The following is a 22,353-nucleotide window of genomic DNA, read 5'->3' as shown; positions in this document are numbered from 1 at the left end:
GAGATCCATATACAATGTATGTGCAGCTGGTAGAGATCTTGTCACATGACTAGGTTCCTCTTAGTGTGAGAGAGATGTATGGAGAGGAGTCCGGGTCATACTGAAAGGGAGGGAGGTGATCCATGCCAATCTTATATCCTATGAACCCCTGCTCAGCTTAGGTATACCATGAGTTCTCATATACTACCTGTGCTAGCAGCCTGAAAGCCTCAAGTGCTCTCTTAGGCAATATGTCTAAGTGCATGCCATGTACTCTGTGTATGAAGCTGATGGTCTGAAAGAGGGCCTCCAACATCATTGGGGGTGCAGCAAACTCTGCTCTACTGATCTCATGTGGTACTGATGGTTTGTTATAGATCATCCATGAGAGCATGATGACCTCTGGTCTCTCAATCTGTGTTCATAGATATGTAGCCAGGCCAAACTAACACATTTGCAAATGTTAGAGAGGATCTTGTAGTCTCAGCTGTTCTATAAGAACGATAATCTACTGCTTTTAATTCTGAGGTTGATTAGAAAGCTTAATTTCAGAGAGCTTGGACAAAACTTTCATCAAGAACGGACAAAGAGGAAATGAAGAAAGAAGACAGGAGGAAAATATACGTATACATGTATTTAGGTGTTTTGATTTTCCTGAATTGGATTGCATACATAAATAAAGTATGGAGCCATGAGATCCTTGTGGTATGCAGCTGTAGGACAAGTTCCCTAACCAAGTGACAAGAATGCTCACAAGGAGACGAACAAAGGAAGCTGAACACATTAGTGATCGTTCATGGGAACCACATGGACAAACTGTACTAGAACAGCACTTCAAAGGTCATTTACCTTATCATCAATGCAAGATGGATCCATCATAGCCTCCAGCATGCGCCGAAGAATAATTCCAACATAGATACACTTCTGCCTAAAGTTGTACTGAAATACCTGTAGGAAAGTATAGCAGAAGGGATTACACTAGCTGCAATTTGATCAAACTGCTCTTACACAAAAACCATCACAATTTACTGTTGAACAACATAGGCTCTTACTGGAACATGAGCTAGGAATACGTTTAACAAAATGTCACGAGCCTCATCCACCTGTATACAATGATACTTTCAGCACAGGTCTATCACCAAACCTGGAAGAAGACACTTTTAGTCTTAATCATTAGAAAGCCCAATCACCTTTGATTTTGTTTGCTTAACCCATGCCTTCTGCATAACCTTAACCTGGAAGATCAATGAACAGAAGATGTGGAAATTTTGTGAAAGCTATTTGAAAACCTTGACATTTAAGTAAAAAATTCACATTGATGCATGCATTAAAGCTACAAAAGCCACATTGAGTACACTACAACATACTCAAGTTACAAGTCTTTGACTGTTGTATAGCCTTATGTTTGGCCCTTTAGAGCTGTCATCCTCATAGAACTATCAAACTTACACATACACAAGGAGTTGAAGCCGATACCCAAGTATCACGAGCAACAACTTTCCACATAATTATGCATGGATATAAGAAATTTATTGTGCCTGGATATGACCCGTCAACTTTGGACCCGTGCACTCATTCAAACAAAAATAATCGTGCAGTTAACAGCACACACAACGAGAGGAGGGAAAGAGTGGAACTAACACACACACACACAGGTCTACATATTTTTAAAAAAAGGGGGGTGTGGTGGTGGTGTGGCAGCGCAAAGACAGACAGACAGAGAGAACAGAATTAATGAAATGATTTATTAACATCGGCAAAGGGCCACAGTGACCTATGGGACCATGAGTTACAACCATCTATGTGATGATAAAACTGTCTGAAACAGAACAATAAATGTTAAGTGAATAGTTTTTTTTTTTTTTAAAGCTTAAAAACTATAGAGCTAACAGCTAACAGAATGCCCTAGCTGATACAATAAGGAATGATAAAGCCTAATCTACATGGACCAAGACTAGTAATATCATGGAGGTACATGGGGCTTGCTCTAGCCCTAGAAATGATATCCTATATCCTTATATGCATGTGTCTCCAATGCTTGTTTCAAGGTCTAGGATATGTTAGATCCACCCAGCTGGACCACTTGATCAATCTGTGTCCCTTGTGCAGGTGCAACCTGTGGCTGTGTCGGAGTCTCCTCAATGCTCCTCCCAGATGTAGACTAACACTAGAACTCTTCTAAGGCCCCCTAAGCCTCCCTCATAAAGGTGCCTGTAAGCTGCCTCTAAATACGCCCTTCATGTCCTAGGGCTCTGCTCTCAAGGAGTGTCTATATAGGGGAAGTATTCCACTCAAGGCAACTAGGTTCTCCACAGTGGACCATGGCATGGGACTGTGATCCATATGCATGGGCATGGTTTAGTGGCTTGAGGCTCAGCGCCCCCCCCCCCCCCTGCTATTCCAAAAATAGAATCGACTCGACGTATGGAAGCCCTCACCCAAACGAGTATCTAGAGTGGGGATGGTGAGTGCACGAGTGAGGCTTAGGCTTTGATCAAAGGCTTGGGTTACATCCCTCGGCTCTTATTGGAGTTACAAGGTATAGCTATCATACTATCTAGCGCATGAGCCTACAAGTGCAATGTGATGCAGCCAACTCCTTGCCCATTGGGGGGAGATATCAAGGTGGACTGTGGTAACCCATTGGGGGCAATGGCCTTGTAAGTTAGCTCCTAGTCCAAGAGGATCCATAACACTTGGTATCAAAGCAAGGCCACTGTGATGCACAAAGGTCGTCCTAAGGCAAGGGAAAGATGAAATGACCCAAGATGGGTAAACGTAACATTTTGAGAAAAAGGGAGAACAAAGGGAAAAATACAAAAGACTCCCCAAACGGTGCTGAAAGGCAAAAGATTAGAAACTTGTATGCCAAGAAAAAGAACATCTTGATAGAATGGCATGATCTGGAAAAGAAAGGTGGACCCTATGGGAGTCAAAGATTAATATACTCAAGAGCAAGGGGGGAACCTTCTATTAAACACCAAAAGGATGTCAAAAGAAAAGTGGACCTTGTCAAGGGAAGAAAAGTGGGCCTTGTCAAGTGGATCAATATACTCGAGAGCAAGGGGGGAACCTTCTATTAAACACCAAAAGGATGTCAAAAGAAAAGTGGACCTTGTCAAGGGAAGAAAAGTGGAACTCAAGTTCAGCCTACATGCTTTTAATGGTAAATTAGATGACTAGTATGAGAAATAAGCAGATGATCCAAATTATGACCTATTGTTTGTAGAAAAACAATTAAGAATGAACAAGGCCAATGAATACAGAGATCACATGGCAAATGGAGGTATGCCTGATGAGAAAGGCAAACACCATGAACCTCGTGCCTCTGAGTGGAATATAACGCGGCGAAGGCCTATTTGGGTGCTAAGGAAATGAGTTTGAAGAGGATAGTGACAAAGACAATGAGGCCAATGTAACTAAAGAGGATAAGGGCCTCTATGTGGCAATGAGAAACCAATTGGAGGTCCAAGAAGTAATGATGATTGGTCAACTCAATGCAAAGCAGCATGCAACCTCGAAACAACTCATGGATGGTACAAGCGCAAGTAAAGAGGCTAAAGTGCAAAAGTCTAAGAGAAGCCTAGATCATGGTTGCAAAGGTTGAGACTAGACTGAGGACGATGCACCCAAGCTAGGGCAACAATACCAAAATGAACCTGATGTCCACTATGCAAATGAGCTTGAAAGGAATGGGAAGGCTTGGAAGCGGCTGGCAATGGTGAATGGTGGCTAGACCAACCCCTAGACTGGGTAGAGTTCGAGTCAAGACAAGCAGAGAGCTTTTGATGATGAAATGAAAGGACTTACATGTGACGCTGAAATGGAGAAGTGGGTAGCATCTAAGCCATCCCACAACAATTGTGAATACCCAATTGGGACCTAGAAGGTCATTGAGCCTTGGCTTGACGAATACACTTATGAGGAAGGGCTTTACTTGGGTTCAACAAGGTGATGGGCTTAGGGCAAAGCTTGAAGGTGAGACCTACAGGCCGAATCAAGTCAACAACAATGATACTTATAGTGATAAAACTGCTTGGGAGTGGAGAGAAGAGGCCTATGGGCAAGACTACAAAATCAAAGCAACAGCCTATGGGCCCCATCCCAAAGAAGGTGAAAGGAATCGGTGCCAAGATGACAACACAGAGGTTGAGTGGCCAGGCTATGAAGCATGTGAAGACAAGTGGTGCCAAGAGGACTACATGGAAGCCAATGAGCCAGATTGCAAATAATAGGTCAAGGAACTTGTGATAGCATGGGCGAGTATAAAGGAAATTGTCGCCATGGAAACTCCTAAGGATGAACAGGTGATGAAGATGGCCTACATGCCAAGTTTCATGTTTGATAGTGAACTCATATGATTCTTGTGCTAAAGAGGTCTGTGGACCAAATGAAGAGCCCAAAGAGAGTAAGCAAGCATCCATGTGGATTGATGTTGATAATGACAAGTCCGATATTGAGGAAGTCAAGATGAAGACCCAAAGAATGCACTTACTAGAGGAGCAAATTCGGAAGGTGCTCCCAATGCTCAAAGCTCAAGGCTATAAACAGGTTATGCTACCAAATGGACGAATATAGGATATGTTAGGGAATGAGATTGGCAAAAGCAAAGACTCCTGTACTTGGGGAGGGAGGATAAACAAATTGGGACAGATATCAAGACTCATGCACCTAGGGGAGTATAAAGAAACCACCATAGGATGAAACATCACGGGCCAAAGTGCGAGGAGTGGTTTGATGAAGTGACAACATGGTTCAAAGGGAAAAAAACCTGCCAACTTCATGCCTAGTTTGCAGACGATAAGCATGGGATGAAGCAGAGGAAGAGATGACCCATGGAACAAGTATTGATGAAGAACTCGTTGGACCATGAATGAATATAAACAAGTGGGCCATGTTTGCAGATGAGGGTCAAAGGCTTGCAAAGCCAACAATGAGTATAAAGAAGCAGGCCGAATCGTGTGGTGAAGAGAAGGGCCGAGGAGGGTTGGATCAGAGACTCACAAAGCGGGTGAGTATAAAGAAGAGGGCCAAGCTTTGTGGCGAAGAGAAGGGCCGTGAGAGGCCAAGTGGTGATGAGCCACAAGAACTAGCCGTTTCGGCGAGTATAAAGAAGCTAGCCAAGTCATGCAATGAAGCGAAGGCCAAACAGCCGTGTGGTGATCAGGCCGCGAGGCCATATGGCGGCATCGAGGCTAGAGGGCCAATCCAAGAAAAGATGTGCGCGAAGAAGAGACGGAAGATGAAGGCCCAAGCTGGGGCACAAGTCAACTCTGAGAGCCCTTCAAACGACGAAGCCAATGAGGAGATCATGGTGTCAAATCCAAAGCCTCAAGACTCCAAGTTGACTAGTGGTAGGAAACATGTGTGTTTTAGTGATCAAGTGCATGTCTACTCCTATGAGGTCAATGAAGATGACAATGGGATTGCAGTGGCTGAACAAGAGGGTGGTGAGCCCTTGTACACTGAAGACTATGGGCCTGCTGGGACACCCCAAGTGTGGACAGATGATGGCAAGTGGATCTTCTAGAACAACACCCAAGTCGCAGAAGTGTGGGATGGTCAAGGTCTTGTACTTCAAATGAAAGTGGATGTTAGGGAGCCTGCAAAACCATCGAAATTGACTTTCGCACTAAAGCCCATTGCAGTCTCGAGACCAAGGGGATGCAACTTGCTAGGTGATGTCAGGGTGGTTGGTTGACTGTCTTGAAAATTGAAGCAAGTTGTAAGGAGGCTTCGCCCTCTAGGAGCTTAGCAATGCTATAGAGGCCAGGTGTGAAGGCTTGGTCCCTGCCATCGAGTCAAGTAGACAAAGATTTTGGAGATCAAAGGCAAGGTGCAGCAGCTCCAACAGCAGAAAAATGCAACAATTGCAGACCTGGAAGAACCAGTAAAGAGCTGCAAACAGCACTAGAAATGAAGTTTCTAGCCATCCGACACTATGTGAGAATGCAACAGATGAACGGAAGCATGAAAAGACAAAGCATAAACACTGACACAACAAACAGTGGGAATGAACTTAAAAACTCAGAATGAATCAACTCAGAATGAATGGGCAATGCAATCCATAAAGACAAGCATGAGATGAACAGTACAATAACATTAGATACCAGCAGAGTGACCAGCAATGGATGCAAGATGGTAATAAAAGGGTCGAAGCCCTATATATAGGCCTTAGAACACCACCCCAGACAATGATTCGGCCATATGAAACAGGCTGACCAGCACAAAAATGTGCCACCCAGCTGCCCAAATAGATGCCCAACTAAAAGCCAAATAAAGAGCCCTAGCACCCACAAAATGCACATTACTACTCCGCCTTTTTCCTCATGCATTATGAGTCATCACGTGACCTCTCCCAATGCCCATGGAAAGTACAGACAAACTTTGTCCAGATCCTAGAAGGATGGATCGGACAGGACATAGATAAAGTCAATACAGTCTATAGATGGTTGGACTGCATATATGTTGAGTGCTGGGCCCATCAGGACTGCAAAAGTCATCCATACATCTCCCTCTGTTCCTATATTCTTTAAGCCCAATAAAACAAGCGCTCAACATATATGTGAAACGCAACCATCCAAATACTCATCAGCGCTGAACATGTCTTTGACACATATACCTTGGCTCCCTACATATCCTTCAGTGACAAAAGTTTTTAGAGTTTTGTCTAACTCAGTACAGACTCTGTAACACCATACATGTAGTCTCAGATTCATACATCACCTGAAATGGTTTATCTCATGTTCACATCTGTTGTTGACAGTAAATAGACATTGCACAATAACCGGGTGCACTTAACTATCTACTCACTGCGCATGGTATGGTCATTGATAGTGGAAGCTATGTTCAGATGACACGCATTCGATACAGCAGTGATCAGAGTCAAATATTAGTCAGTACAATGTAGTCTGTTCCTACATAATACAGCTTATCTCATCATCTGTAGAGACTAACCCTTTATTGTGCAGGCATATTAGTTTAGTCATCAAGCACACACGTCCATACAGTTCAGTTGACCTAGGTGACCTTCATTTAGTCAACCGTGCTACCTTCTGAGCGCAGTATGGTAATTGATAGAGGCCACTATGTTCAGGCAACAAGCATTCAATATAGTAGTGATCAGATTCAAATATTAGTTGGTGCCGTTTAGTCTAGATCTCCATATGTACAGCTCATCCCCTTATCTGTAGAGACTAGCCCTTTATTGTGCAGGTGTATTAGTTTAGCCATCAAGCACGTGCGTCCACTTAGTTCAGTTGACCTGGCTGGCCTTCATTCAGTCAGCAGCAGGCCACCCTCTGTTACTATCCATGCTCCAATAAAGCACAACACAATCTGCTGATATAAGCAATAATCCCCTTCATACATATCAGGCAAAGATATTTGTCATTACACAATCTACTGCGCACCTTAGTTCCCAGGTACTCGAGAGCTTGGTTTTCAGTATAAATGGCTAAAGATGAGCACTCCTGTCAGATGAGAAAACCACAAAGACCAGTCATACAATTAGAACAATGACTTCCAACAACTAAATGAAACTCTCTTATCTTTGATATATTTAGACAGCTCTGTATCAGCTTTCTACAACCAGCACATTACACCGGTCTGCATACCTGTAATGAAGGGGCAAGAATGCCTGCAAATCTTGGGTCGCGACCCACAAGCTGTACAATCTCTTGATCACTCTCCATACCCATCGCTTTAAATACTACCATGATCGGAACCTGCATTTCTCAAAAAAATAAGTCCTTATCTTTTACAAGTGATGCTCTTTTGGCAAATGCACTGCACCAAAATTAACAGGAAAATGAGTTGCTAATTTATAAGTATCCTGATCATACATCATCGGTGAAGGTGTTGAGGCGAACGTAGATTCTCTCGTGCTTCACAACAAAATTGGTCTTACTCTTGCGCTCATGAGTGCTGCTTGTTACAGAAGCTGCAACACTAAATGGGCATCAAAAGCACTTGTTTAGGGTGAAAGTGTAAAATATGATTACCTGTATGACAGGAAGACTAAAAACAAAAACATGCAGATTCTTTGTACACTATAAACATGACATTACCAACTTGCTCATCTATATGCTGAAACTGAAGCGCAAACCAATGGTCCAGTACAGAACAAATAGGGGTTGAATTGTCTGCCTCAAGACAGTTCCCAGTGCTGTGTGCCTCCTATATCAGTGTTATATGCAGATCTTGCAGACTACCGTGGTCAAATTTCAAGTCGCAAGACATATTCACTAGGTCCCTAAGCTTGTTCATGTGGATTTCCTAAAAAACAAGATGCAATACCTTTCCAGCTGCAAGAGGAATGAAGACCATATCATTTAGCCTAACTTTGGTGAAAAACTGGAAAACACTCCACAATGAACGGAATGAAAAAACCTAAGACGGTATTGCACTTATAGCCTATAGGTTCTTGTATAATGCTCAAAAGGAAATGGAGCTATGCTTTTTAGGGAAGAAGGCATGACCCATGCATTGACTTTCCATTTAAAATGTATCTCAAAGCACTCACAAACTCATGATGCTTGTGCATGTAAAGACGAGTGTTACCAGCCGTTACTGTCAGTATCAATAATTATTCGGTTCTTTGACAATTGCTCCTGAATCAAGATGACCTGAAACAACATAACCAAGGATCAAGCGCCCCATCACAAGCCTTAGCAAGCACCAAACTCTAAAACAGTTTCCTACCTTTTCAGTTCCTTTAACAACAAAATATCCTCCAGGATCAAGAGGACACTCTCCTGCAAAAGCAGAAAAATTTAAAGAAATTGGTATTGAAAATTCTAGATATGTATTGTCACAAGCAAAACAGTCCCAGCCATAAGAATATACAGAATAAAGTGCCCCATGTAAGGTTAAGTCATAAACAAAAACTCTTAGCTATCACTGCCGCAGAACCAAACCCAAAAAAGAAAAAAAAAATTAAATCTTCATTCCATGTCATAGTCCACCATAGAACAAATTGCATGCATCATATTAAGGCAGAACAGTTTGGGTATCTTCCCCTGGCCCTGGATGAAATACTTTGCTTGGCTAGAGTACAACAATTGCAATCAGAGCTTGAAATCCTTCAAGCTCTCATTGGGTATCTTCCCCTGGCCCTGGATGAAATACTTTGCTTGGCTAGAGTACAACAATTGCAATCAGAGCTTGAAATCCTTCAATTCAGACCTGTGCACCCAGAGATGCAACTGTAGACTGCAGCCTTTTGCTGCTACAACTGTGCATGACCTACCGGATGTATTTGTGGCTTTAGCCCCCCTCTTCATGGAAGGAGTACTCAAGCTGCTGCATATTCCAGGACTGTTTGGACTCTGGACATCCAGAGGTGAACTCAACTTTGCATTTTGCTAGATTTGAAGATGTAGCGGTCACATTCCTTGCCCTTTGGAGAGGAGAGTTTGACCCATGGTGCCACTGGTGACTGCATCTACGATGTACAGCAAGATGCTATATGTGACAGATGCCCCATTGAGAATTGTATCGCCCAAACACCACTTAGTGACCAGCTTGCTCCAATTGCTTCCATTGTGGGACCAGATAAATGTCTAACCAGTTGTTTCTTTTCTTTGATTTGTACCAATGCAGGTTCGATTCATGTGAAGCAAGTTTGCCTCGCCCATGATACCTTGCCACACTTTTTTGAGACTCTTATGAATTCACCTTCACTCACTAAGTCACCTTAGAGATGCAACTTCAGCAGCAGTTTGTTGCTTATTCTTCTGCTATGAAGGACTACATCAGGGCATTGCATTGGTGCATATAGCAACCGCATTCCTTACCAATCCTCCTTCCCATGAGCATGCTGTCTTGAATTCCGGATTGCTTACCTCACAGTTGTGTAATACATGGACATGAGGGGCTGTCATGATGACAAGTATTTTTGCAAGCCTCACTTAACATGTGGATTAATTTTTAATCACATGTTTAAGTAAATGTTGCACATGTGAGGTGCAGCTAAGGTTAGTTCAAATTAATAAGCCTAGGATCCAAGGGAATCAACACATGTCAAAGGCAAAAGTTGTAATTAGTTATGTCGCACAAATACTAGGTGGTATCCAATGCCAGTTATTGGCCTGAGTCATTTATTTGGCCATAAGTGCAAATTGGTGACACTAAAGATGTGGCATTTAATGGTCCTTAACGCCACCAATCCAATGGTCAAAAATGGCAGAAGGACACTCAGAAGATGAAGCGGCCTAGCCAATCTAGTTACTGGCTGGCCAACTGTTTTTCTGGGCACCAAAATAATATTATATTAATTTTCAGTAATTTTAGACTAAATTTGAATATAACAATGTGGATAATGCTCAAAATTCAGTTTACAAGGCTACCACTTGGCAAAACTTTCCCATGCAAGTTTGGGAAAGTGCATCCAAGTAATGCAAAAGTAATGCATAATCCCATGTATAGCAGCATAGGCATGATGCCTGGGGCATAGAGTGGGCCATATGGACATGTATCAGCACCTCCAAGGAGTGTTGGACCACAAGGATTTGGGGCTGGTTATGCAAGTGCATCTCATAGTGCTAGTTTGCATATAAATTCAGCAAATGCACCCTTTTTACAGCAGCCTATTTATGATAATTTGACACCCATAGGACCGCCAAAGGACTATGATGAAGGTGGTAAAAGTGTGATGTTTAAGCCTTTCGGTGGTGCACAAGATAGACTGAAAGCACTTACTTTTATTCAACAATTTGATATAGCCTATTCTGGAGACAAGTTCACAGAGGCATCTAAGATACGCAAGGCAGCCACATTCTTGAACAGAAATGCATTGCAGTGGTGGTCTACACTTCTCATTCAAGGAAAGGAACCTATAACTTGGGTCAAGTTCAAGCAAATGGTTGCTTCAAATTTGTCACAAGGAAAAGCTTTGGTGAAGATGTTTGCCACATTGTTGTTGGTAGGACAGTAGACAAGGCTGATATCTCCTGCATGTAGCCTCTTTCTAACAAAGTGATAATGGATCTCAATGTGTTTAGTCCATGCATGAAACACAAGTCAGCTAACAAGTGTTTAAGCCGTATGCATTCAACTGTGGTAGTGAAAGATGCCTTATATTCAACTTCACATGACAATGTGGCAATACTGGATTGTTTCTTCCTAAAGCCCTGAGATGCAAGATGAGCCAAGAGAGAAACAATTGCCACTAGTGGAGTGATGAGAAACATAATCACTTGCCCAATCAGAATCACTGTAAGCATGTAAGTGCAGTGATCCCCCCTTGGGATAAAGCAATCCAAGAGTCCTAGTACCCTGCAAGTAACAAAAAACACGCTTGACAGCTTGCCAATGTAACATGCGTCACTGGTACATATATTTGCTCAAGGCTCAAACTGCAAACTGTATGTCCGCCCTTCTGTTGCATAGGTAGATAAGACATCCAACTGCTGAGCATATGTATGGATACCAAACAAGTCAATGTCATCATGCAATGACAACTTCAGTCTAGGTTCCTTTGATATACAAACTGGCTTGCAATCGTGTAAGCCAAACCTCTCAAGAAGTTTACCAATGTATCTGGACTATGACAATCCAATGCCTCTAGCATCATGAATGAACTAAATACCCAAGTAATAGTGAAAAGGCCCCAAATCTGGCATCTCAAAAGTGTGTTGCAAATTTTGTTTGAATATTGAAATCTGATCAGCATGTGTCTACGAAAGCAAAAGATCAACATATAGACAAAACCAGCAAGGATCTCCCCTCTTTACATACGTAAAGGGTAGACTTTGATGAGTTGTTTATCAACCCTTGGCTGAGTAAAAAGGCATCAATCTTTGCATACCAAGCTTGAGGAACTTGTTTCAAACCATATAAAGCCTTTTTCAGCTTGCAGACCAAGTGTTCGGATCCCTCAACTACAAAACCAATGAGCTGGTTTACATATACTTCTTCTTGAGGTTACCCATGTGAAAAGGCAGTCTTTATATCGAGCTCATGCACAATCCATCCATAATGGGCAGCCAAAGCAACCATAGACCTAATGCTAGTCATGCGGGACGTAGGAGCAAATGTCTCCTCATAGTCAATGCCTTTCTTCTATGCGCAACCCTTAGCCGCAAGCTTGACCGTATATTTGTCAATGGATCCATCTGCATTCCTTTTAGGCTTATAGACCCACTTTATACCCATGGCTTTTTTCCCAACACGCAAAGATACTAAATCCCATGTTTGATTCTTTATGATGGAATCAAACTCAGCTTGCATTGCTGCCATCCAATGCACACTATGTTGTGCATCCTCAAAACATTCAAGCTCCTCATCATCGAATGTATCTGCTACCATAACAAACTCCATGGTATGTGCACCATCATGCATACTAGCTTGCCTTCTAGTATGACCAACAATAAGAGCATCCAAATGACTATCTTTCATAGTCTGCAAATACCATCTAGGCATTTGTCTAGCCTTCTAACTGTGTACAAGCTCTTGCTCAATTTCAAATTCAGCACCTTCCTAAATATTCAAATCAGCCATGGTCTGATTTTCTGCATTACCCAATGGAGCAGCTGGTTGAACATTAAGTTCACTTGCTGAAGCTCCAACTCTATCACTAAAAGAAATGGGCAACAGCCCTTCAAACACATCATTGGCAGCCTGATATGTGTCAAAACCAGCAAGTAATAATTCTGATTTTTCATCCAAAACCACATCCATACTGACAAATACCTTTTTAGAGAGAGGATCATATAATCTATATCCTTTGCTATCGCTATTGTACCCCACAAAAATGCATTTAACAGCCTTGTTATCCAACTTCTTCCTAACTACCTTGGGAAAGTGTACATATGCAAGACACCCAAAAGTATGAAAACGCTCAATAGAAGGTTTCCAGTTGTTCCCAGTCTCAAAAGGCGTCACATTTTTTAATGCCTTGGTGGGGCACCTATTCAAGACATGGCAAGCACACATAATTGCTTCCATTCAAAAACTAGCAAGCTCTTTGCTTTCAGCATACATCTAGCTATCTCCATGAATGACGGATTCTTCCTCTCTGCAACCTCATTCTGCTATGGAGTATAAGTAGTAGTGTACTAATGAACAATGCCCTTCTGCTTCAAAAAGGAATTCAGCATAAAGGACATGTATTCCCCCCCTCGGTCATCCGAACGGAGAGTCTTCACCTTGCAACTAGATTGATTTTCAGCAAGTGCTAGAAAAGCCAAAAATGCATCATACACTTCTAACTTTTTCACCAAAGAGTAGACGCAACAGAAACAAGTAAAGTGATCAAGGAAGGTGAGAAAATAATAACATCCACCCAATGACTTTGTCTGCATAGGTCCACATACATCCGAATACACAATCTGCAATATACACTTCTGACTTTTTTACCAAAGAGTAGATCTAGCAAAGATGAGTAAAGTCATCAGTGAAAGTGACAAAATAGTAACAGCCACCCAATGCTTTGTCTGCATAGGGCCACATACATTTGAGTGCACAATCTATAACCTGGTAGTTGCTCTAAAAGCAACATCACGGGGAAGCGAAAAAACGATGCATTTTCCCCAAAATACATCCCTCGCATGAGTGCTCAAGAGATATCTCCAAGAGTGGTAAACCATCAAGCATCTATGTATGCTGCATAAGCATCAAACTACCATAGTTTACATACCCCATGCGAACATGCTATAACTCTGTATGTGACATAGCAAGAGTAAGAGTGGACGCTAGATAGACCACCTAATCAACTGAAAAAGTATCCAACTCAGATAACCCATAACATAGAGTGCCAATTAAAACCAAAGTCATGTAATCCTTATCTCTCACCATGCATCTGTCATCATCAAAGGTGACCTGCAAACCACACCTTGCCATAGAAAAAATAGATAACAAATTTTTCTTTATACTTGGCACAAACAAGGAATCCTCAAAGCAAAGAATAGAGTCATCAATGGCTGTGAACACAATCTCCCAAATACCTCTAATAGGCTATGATGCATTGTTGGCATACTGTACAGACTTGCCAACCAGGGCTGCAATAACAGAAGCAAATAAATTTCCGCGAGATGTAATATGCCTAGAAGCACCACTGTCAAAAAACCATGTGCCCACATCCTGAGTAGATTTAAATGCTCTATCAACCCAAGAAGAGTCATAACTACATATGTAAAAACAATAGTCCCTATTTGCAACAAAGACGCAAACTCAGTAGCAGTAGAAGGTGCATCAGATATACACATCCCTAACTCCTCCTTGGCTATACACTTTCTACACTCAGTAATGTAGTGTCCTGGCTTCTTGCAATAGTGGCACTTGTGAGATGGAAGGATCAAGGTGCAGCTGGGATTCAGTAGACAGTGTGAGAGTGAGAGACAGAGTTGAAGCACGACAGCCAAGAGAATAGACTGAATGAGTGTAACCAGAAAGTACAAAGTACAACCCTTAAACCTTAGGGTTGTAGGCGGTGTTCACACCCGACACACACTAAGTGCCCAAATGTGTATAACATAAACACATAAGTACATACGACAATAAGACCATAAGTCTGGGGAAAAAAACCTCTCCTACCGAGAGTAAAAAGTGCCCCAGTGTCCTACTGATCACCAACACTCCCATATGAGCATAGGCGCAAGTGAGGCGTGCGTGAGTCAAATACCCAACAAATCCCCCTAGAGTGAAGAGTGATCAAGAGTACAAGGATCATCCGCCACCAAAGCATATCAAATTTAAAGCATCGCGAAATGCTTCAAATTTGTCACGAGGAAGAGCTTTGGTGAAGATGTCTGTCACATTACTGGTGGTAGGACAATAGACAAGGCTAATATCACCTGCATGTAGCCTCTCTCTGACAAAGTGATAATGGATCTCAATGTGATTCGTGCGAGCATGAAACACTGGGTTCCGTGCCACTGCAATGGCACTCTGACTGTCAGTGAACAAAGAAGTAGGCTCCATAACAGATACATCCAAATCAGCTAGCAAGTGTCTAAGCCATACGCATTTAACTGTGGTAGTGAAAGCTGCCTTGTATTCAGCTTCACATGACGATGTGACAACAGTGGATTGTTTCTTGCTAAGCCAAGAAATGCAAGAAGAGCCAAGAAAGAAACAATTGCCACTAGTGGAGTGACACGTATCATAATCACCAGCCCAATCAGAATCACTGTAAGCATGTAACTGCAGTGGTCCCCCCTTGGCATAAAGCAACCCAAGAGAACGAGTACCCTACAAGTAGCGAAAAACACGCTTGACAGCTTGCCAATGTGACATACGTGGCTGATGCATATACCTGCTCAAAGCTGAAACTGCAAATTGTATATCTGGCCTAGTATTGCAGAGATAGATAAGATATCCAACTGCAGGAGCATATGTATATATATCAAACAAATCACTATCATCATGTAATGACAGTTTCAGTCCAGGTTCCATGGGAGTACAAACTTGCTTGCAATCCTATAAGCCAAACTTCTCAAGAAGCTGCCCAATATACCTTGACTGTGATAGCCCAATACCTCGAGCATTATGTATGAACTGGATGCCCAAGTAGTAATGCAAAATTCCCAAGTCAGACATGTCAAAAGTTTGCTGCAAATTATGTTTGAATGCTGAAATCTGATCAGCATGTGTTCCAGTGAGCAAAAGGTCATCAACATAAAGACATATAATCAGCATAGATCCCCCTTCTTTACATACGTAAAGGGTAGACTCAGATGAGCTGTTTAGAAACCCCTAACCAACCAAGAAAGCATCTATTTTTGCATACCAAGCTCTAGGAGCTTGTTTCAAACCATATAGTGCCTTTTTGAGCTTGCATACCAAATGTTCTGAGCCTTCAACTGCAAAACCAATGGGCTGCTGTACATAAACTTCCTCCTGAAGATCCCCATGTAAAAATGCAATCTTGATATCTAGCTGATGCACTGTCCAACCATAATGTGCAGCCAAAGCAATCATAGACCTCATGGTCGTCATACGGGAAGTAGGACCAAATGTCTCCTCATAATCAATGCCCCTTTTCTGTGCGTAGCCTTTAGCTACAAGCCGTGCCTTGTATTTATCAATGGATCCATCTGCTTTTCTTTTCAGTTTGTAGACCCATTTCGTTCCAATGGCTTTCTTCCCAAATGGCAAGGACACCAAATCCCAAGTTTAATTCTTAGTAATAGAATCTAATTCAGCTTGCATTGCTGCCATCCAATGCACACTGTGTTGTGCATCCTCATAACATTCAGGCTCTTCATTATCAAAAGTACTTGCTGCCATAATAAACTCCATGGTATGTGCTGAATCATGCAAACGAGTTTGCCTTCTAGTACGACCAGCCATGGGTGCATCCAAAGGACTATCTTGCATAGTCTGCAAATACCATCTAGGTAACTGTCTAGCATCCTGACTGTGTGCAAGCTCTTGCTCAATTTCAGTTTCAGCATGATGCTGAATATTTCGATCAGCCAATGGCTGAATTTTTGCACTTTCCATAGGAGCAGCTGGCTGAACATTAGGTTCATTTTCTGAAGCTCCAGCTGAATCACCAAAAGTAATGGGCAGCAGCCCTTCAAAAACATCACGGGCAGCCTGATATGTGTCCAAACCAGGCAAGGATAATTCTGATTTTTCATCAAAAACAACTTCCCTGCTGACAAAAACCTTCTTTGTAACGGGATCATAGAGTCTGTAGCCTTTGCTCTCATTGCTATATCCCATAAAAATGCACTTAACAGCCTTGTTGTCCAACGTTTTTCTAAGTACCTGTGGAATATGGGCATAGGCAAGACACCCAAAGGTACGAAAGTGACCAACAGAAGGTTTACGGCTGTTCCAAGCCTCAAAAGGTGTGATGGTCTTCAAGGCTTTGGTAGGGCATCTGTTCAAAATATTAGAAGCACACATGACTACTTCCATCCAAAAACTATGAGGCAAGCTCTTTGCCTTCAGCATACATCTGGCCATCTCCATGAGTGACCGATTCTTCCTCTCTGCTATCCCATTCTACTGTGGAGTATAGGCTGTAGTATACTGATGGACTATGACCTTCAGCTGCAAAAAAGAATTCAGCATATGGGACATGCATTCCCCCCCTCGGTCCGAACAGAGAGTCTTAATCTTTAATCCAGATTGATTTTCAACAAGTGCACTGAAGGCCAAAAATGCATCATACACTTCTGACTTCTTTTTCAAGCAGTAGACCCAGCAAAAACATGTAAAGTCATCAATGAATGTCACAAAATAATAACAACCGCCCAATGACATGGTTTGCATAGGCCCACAAACATCTGAATGCACCAACTGCAACCTGGTTGTTGCTCTGAAAGCAACATCACGAGGAAATGAGAACCCATGCATTTTCCCCAAAATGCATCCCTCGCATACGTGCTCAGTCGGTCTCTCCAAGAGAGGTAAGCCATCCAGCATCTGAATACGCTGCAAAAGCATCAAGCTGCCAAAGTTTACATGCCCCAAACGAGCATGCCATAACTCCGCCTATATCATAGCAAGACTAAGAGTGGATGTCAAGTATGCCGACTGATCTACTGCAAGAGCATCCAACTCATATAAACCATAACACAAAGATCCTGTCAAGACCAAAGTCATGCGTCCTTTATCTCTAACCATGCAACGGTCATCATCAAAGGTAACCTACAAACCACAACGTGCCAAAGAAGAAATAGAAAGCAAATTTTTATTGATTCCAGGCACAAACAAAGCATCCTGCAGGCGGAGAATAGAGCCATCAATGGCTGTGAGCTGAATCTCCCCAATACCACGAACAGGGTATGATGCATTATTGGCACACTGTACCGATTTTCCAACGGGAGGTGCACTAATTGAAGCAAACAAATCTCTGCGAGATGTAATATGTCTAGAAGCACCACTATCAAAGAACCAAGTGTTAGCATCCTCTATAGAGCTAAGTGCTCTATCGTCCCAAGAGATGTCATAACTGCAAGTGTAAAAACAATAGTCCCTATCCACAACAAAGGACGCGGACTCACTAGCAGTGAAAGGAGTAGTAGAAACAGACACTCCTAACTCCTTGTTCTCTTTGGCAATGCGCTTCCTGCACTCAGTGATATAGTGGCCGGGCTTCTTACAATAATGACATTTGCCTTTTTTAGCTTGCATCCCCCCTTGTGTCTGATTCTGCGATGTGCCCGAAGTGCCAGAACTTTGTGGAGCATTTTTCAACTTGCTATTTTTGCCTTTCTGTCTTGCCACAAAAGCCTGCTTAGAGACAATAGCATCCACACCACTATTTTTCCGTGTTTGCTCCTCCTCTAGAAGCAAACTAACCAGCTGAATAAAAGTGAGTGGGTGCTCAGCAATCCTCATGGTGAGATTCAATGCAGTATGAAAAGACAAGTACGAAGGAGGTAAGAAATTCAAGGTGGTGGATATCAACTATGCATCCGAAAAATACTCATTTACATTCATGAGCTGCTCCCTCAAGTCCTGAATCTTATTTAAGTGATCCTGCATAGAATCACCCTCATACATCTTCAGAGTTTCCAACTCTTTCTTCAAGAAAGAGATCCGAGTCTCATTCTTTCCTGCAAACATATGCTCCAAAGTCAACCATGCATCTCGTGAAGAAGATGCCAAACGGATATGAGGTATGATGGACCGCTGAACTACCAGAGCAATCAGCGACAAGGCCTGTGCATCATGTGTATCCCAAGCTTTTTGAGCTGCAGTTCTTGGAGGAAGTGGCTGAGGTGGAGCGAGCTGAGGTCCCCGTTGTCCACGTGCGCCATGGGGAGGAGGAGTAACGGGAGCTACAACTCCCAGTCGAGTTTCCTCTCCACTGATATAATCCCATAAATTCTTGGCCACTAATACATTCTTCATCATGAATAACCAAAGCGAATAGTTGTTTCCGTCCAATCTGTCTTCCTTGTTTTCTGTCAAAACAGTCTTTCTGTAACTGTACCAACAGTTTATATGCAACTGTCCTCAAAATACACAAAAGCCCCAAAATTTCTGATGATCCAGTCCAGAAATTTGCATCAAATTTATCCCACACCTGTGCTGTGCCTGCCGCGTATGAACCTCCGCTTCCAGAGCTTTGTTCTGGGCTAAAATTAAAATTTTTGTTTTTTTTTTTAAAACACACCTGACGTGGTCAGGGTGGACGCTGGTCAAACGACGATTGCTGACGAGGATTGCAGGCGGACGAGTAGAGTGACAGGTCGCTGGTCAAACGGGCGGGCGGGTTGGACAGTCACAAGCAGAGTGGCAGGTCGCTGGTCGTTGGGCGGGCTGGACAGTCAACGTAGGCAGCGTCGTGGCTGACATGGACTACGGGGCAGACGGGCGGCCGTTTGGGCGCTGACGAACAGCGCGCTGGCAGACGTCAGCGCCTGCAGCTGACATGACGAGACTGACGAGACTGACGTGGTTGGGCAGACGAGACTGACGTGGTTGGGCAAACGTTCCGCTGGAGACAAGTTGCGTGCCCTAAGTTAGCTGGAGACGTCTGCTCTGTAAGCTGGAGGCAGGAAGCGACGTCTGACGAACAGCACTGGCGTACTGAAGACTGATGACTTGGAGCAGACGCTGAGCAGAGGTGGCTCGGGTGCAGTCAAGACTACACGCTGCAGGCAGGAGCTGAGCTCTGATACCAAATGTGAGATGGAAGGATCGAGGTGCAGCTGGAATTCAGTAGACAGTGTGAGAGTGAGAGACAGAGTTGAAGTACGATACCCAAGAGAATAGACTTAATGAGTGTAACCAGAAAGTACAAAGTACAACCCTTAAACCTCAAGGTTGTAGGGGGTGTTCACACCCGACACACACTAAGTGCCCAAATGTGTGTAACATAAGCACATAAGTACATACGACAATAAGACCATAAGTCTGGGGAAAAAAACCTCTCCTACCGAGAGTAAAAAGTGCCCCAGTGTCCTACTGATCACCGACACTCCCATATGAGCGTAGGCGCAAGTGAGGCATGTGTGAGTCAAATACCCAACAGCACTTGCCCTTCTTGGCTTGCATGCCTCCCTGTTTCTTATTGCCCTGTGAGGTGCCTGAAGTCCCAGAGCTCTGCGGAGCATTCTTTGCTTAGCTGCCCTTGCCTTTCTGCCTTGCCATAAAAGTTGGCTCAAAGGCTATAACATCCATACCACTCTTCTTTCTTATCTGCTTCTCTTCTAAGAGCAAACTAACCAGCTGAAGGAAAGTGAGTAGCTATGGGGCAATCCTCATGGTGAGGTTCAAGGCCGTATGAAAGGCCAAGTACGAGGGCGGCAATTAATTCAAGGTAGTAGATATCAACTGTGCATTTGAGTAATACTCATCTACATTCGTAAGCTACTCACACAAGTCCTCAATTTTATTCAGATGATCCTGTATAGAATCACCCTCATCCATCTTCACTGCTTCAAGCTCTTTCTTCAAGAAAGAGATGTACGTCTCAATCTTCTGGTAAACATCTGCTCTAAGTTCAGCCAGGCTTCTCGTGAAGAAGTTGCAAACCGAATGTGAGGAATGATAGACCGTTGAACTACCAATGCAATCAGCGAGACAAAGTCTGTGCATCCTGTGTATCACATGCCTTTTGTGCTGCTAATCTTTGGGAAAGTGGTTGAGCTGGAGCGGGCTGAACAAGCCGAGTTGCCCATTGTCCATGTCCTCCTGGAGGAGTAGCAAGAGCCACAACTCCGGCCTAACTTCTTCACTGTTGACATAATCCCAAAGATTCTTTGCAATTAGCACATTCTTCATCATGAAGGACCATAGGGAATAGTTATTACCATCCAACCTATCCTCCTTGGATACGTAAGTATATACATCACCTCAGTAATGTCCCTATTACTTAGTATATTCTAATAAACAATATGCATATACATTTCAAAAATTGATTTGTGTTAAACAATATCCTCCTTGGATACGTAAGGATCATAGGGAATAGTTATTACCATCCAGCCTATCCTCCTTGGATACGTAAGTATATACATCACCTTTGTAATGTCCCCATTACTTAGTTTATTTTAATAAACAATACACATATACATTCCAAAAACTGATTTATGTTTTTTAAAAAATAGTAAAGATTTCACATTTTTAAAAACTAGCTCTAACTATCAAGATAATTAAATGAAGGCTCGGAAAACCCTCCCAAGACAAGCTTATTAAAACTATGTTTGTAGTATAAAACAACAAAAAAAACTAGCCTAGTGAATAGTCACTTGGCAGTTAAGTGTACTTGGGTGACAACACTGCCAAGATGGGTAACCTCTTGGAAAGCTTTTCCTACAAGCTAGTGGAAGCTTCTCGCGCGCAACCAACGAAGCCTTCATAGCCGTTGGCAAGTATGCCAAGACCAAGATGCTAAGGTCTATACCTTGGTCGCCACATTAGCCTTGGAGTGACGCCCGCCCGACAACGCGACGCGCGGTGCTCACCATATATTCATAAATTCTTATCTTTATCTCCACGCTACATTCCAAAAACAGAGCCCCTCTCTAACATCATTGATGATGTTATCGAAAACGCTAAAAGTAAGCGTTCTCTATTTTACCCTCCCCCCCCTCTGATTACTATATAAGTAGAGATAGAGCGTCACAACAAAAAAAAACAAAAACTACCCTTGCAGAAGTCTCTCTACTGTTGACGTGACCAAGCTCTACTGCAATCAGCCAAGCCTCTCTCTCTCCACACCTACACAAAAGCGCTGCTCAAATCCATCAAGCTTCTTCCATGGCTCCCAAGAGACATCGAGAAGCTAATCAAGGTCATACTCGGAGAGCTCCCCAACACGAGAAAGTAGTCGCTGCTAAAGCGCAAGCGGAAGTTACCCCTGAATCCATTCAACTCGAAGGACCGGATATTCCACAACAAACCGAGGTTGCGGTCATAACTTCTAATCACGACGGATGGCCGAACAGAGATAATCAAGTTTAGTACATAAGAAAATGATTACTTTTAAGCTATTAAACTACAAATTTCTAATTTTTCTATTTTATGTTATTGCTTTTTTGCATCTTACGATAAAATAAGGGATAAGTTAGTAATGTTAGAAAAGCCTATAGGATAAGTCTGTTACATAGATTACGATTAGTTAGAACGTACTTAAACTTACAAAAACATGTTAGTATTATCAATTGCTTTTTTAGGAAAGAACAAGGAATTGATGAGGGGAATAGATTCTATGCATCACATACATTGACAAGTGTTTTAAAAATGTTTTATGGTTATGTTTACTTTTGGATTTGTAAATGATGAATTATATCCCTTATGATTACGTGCTTGTAACAACTAGACGAGTAACGAGTTGTGCATTGTGGTGGTTCAAGACGTTGGGATTTCCAACCCAATACTCCCTAAACACTTTGCAGAGTATGGAAAAACTCACCTACAAGCGGGGATCCTATGCTCCCGAGGGAGAGAGTTGTTTTTGGTTTTTAA

The 22,353-nt window shown here is 42.6% G+C and overlaps 1 protein-coding gene across 2 annotated transcripts in view; it reads right to left on the bottom strand.

Moving 5' to 3' along the window:
- The window catches only part of NRPC2 (nuclear RNA polymerase C2), a 181,221-nt gene that overhangs the window by 87,558 nt on the left and 71,310 nt on the right, over nt 1-22,353 (bottom strand). For both annotated transcript variants that reach the window (XM_087688815.1, XM_087688816.1), the window contains exons 6-13: nt 8,683-8,735; nt 8,542-8,606; nt 7,824-7,929; nt 7,596-7,706; nt 7,392-7,451; nt 1,170-1,214; nt 1,032-1,082; nt 829-927 (exon numbers count right to left, since the gene is read on the bottom strand). In XM_087688815.1, coding sequence (XP_087544941.1) covers nt 829-927; nt 1,032-1,082; nt 1,170-1,214; nt 7,392-7,451; nt 7,596-7,706; nt 7,824-7,929; nt 8,542-8,606; nt 8,683-8,735 — 590 coding nt within the window. The remainder of the gene's footprint in view (nt 1-828; nt 928-1,031; nt 1,083-1,169; nt 1,215-7,391; nt 7,452-7,595; nt 7,707-7,823; nt 7,930-8,541; nt 8,607-8,682; nt 8,736-22,353) is intronic.

The sequence above is a fragment of the Lygodium microphyllum genome, chromosome 11, assembly GCF_053477565.2.
Source record: "Lygodium microphyllum isolate KBCC chromosome 11, Lygodium_microphyllum_v1.1.10, whole genome shotgun sequence".
Classification (NCBI taxonomy): Eukaryota; Viridiplantae; Streptophyta; class Polypodiopsida; order Schizaeales; family Lygodiaceae; genus Lygodium; species Lygodium microphyllum.
This window is presented reverse-complemented; position numbering and strand designations above follow the sequence as displayed.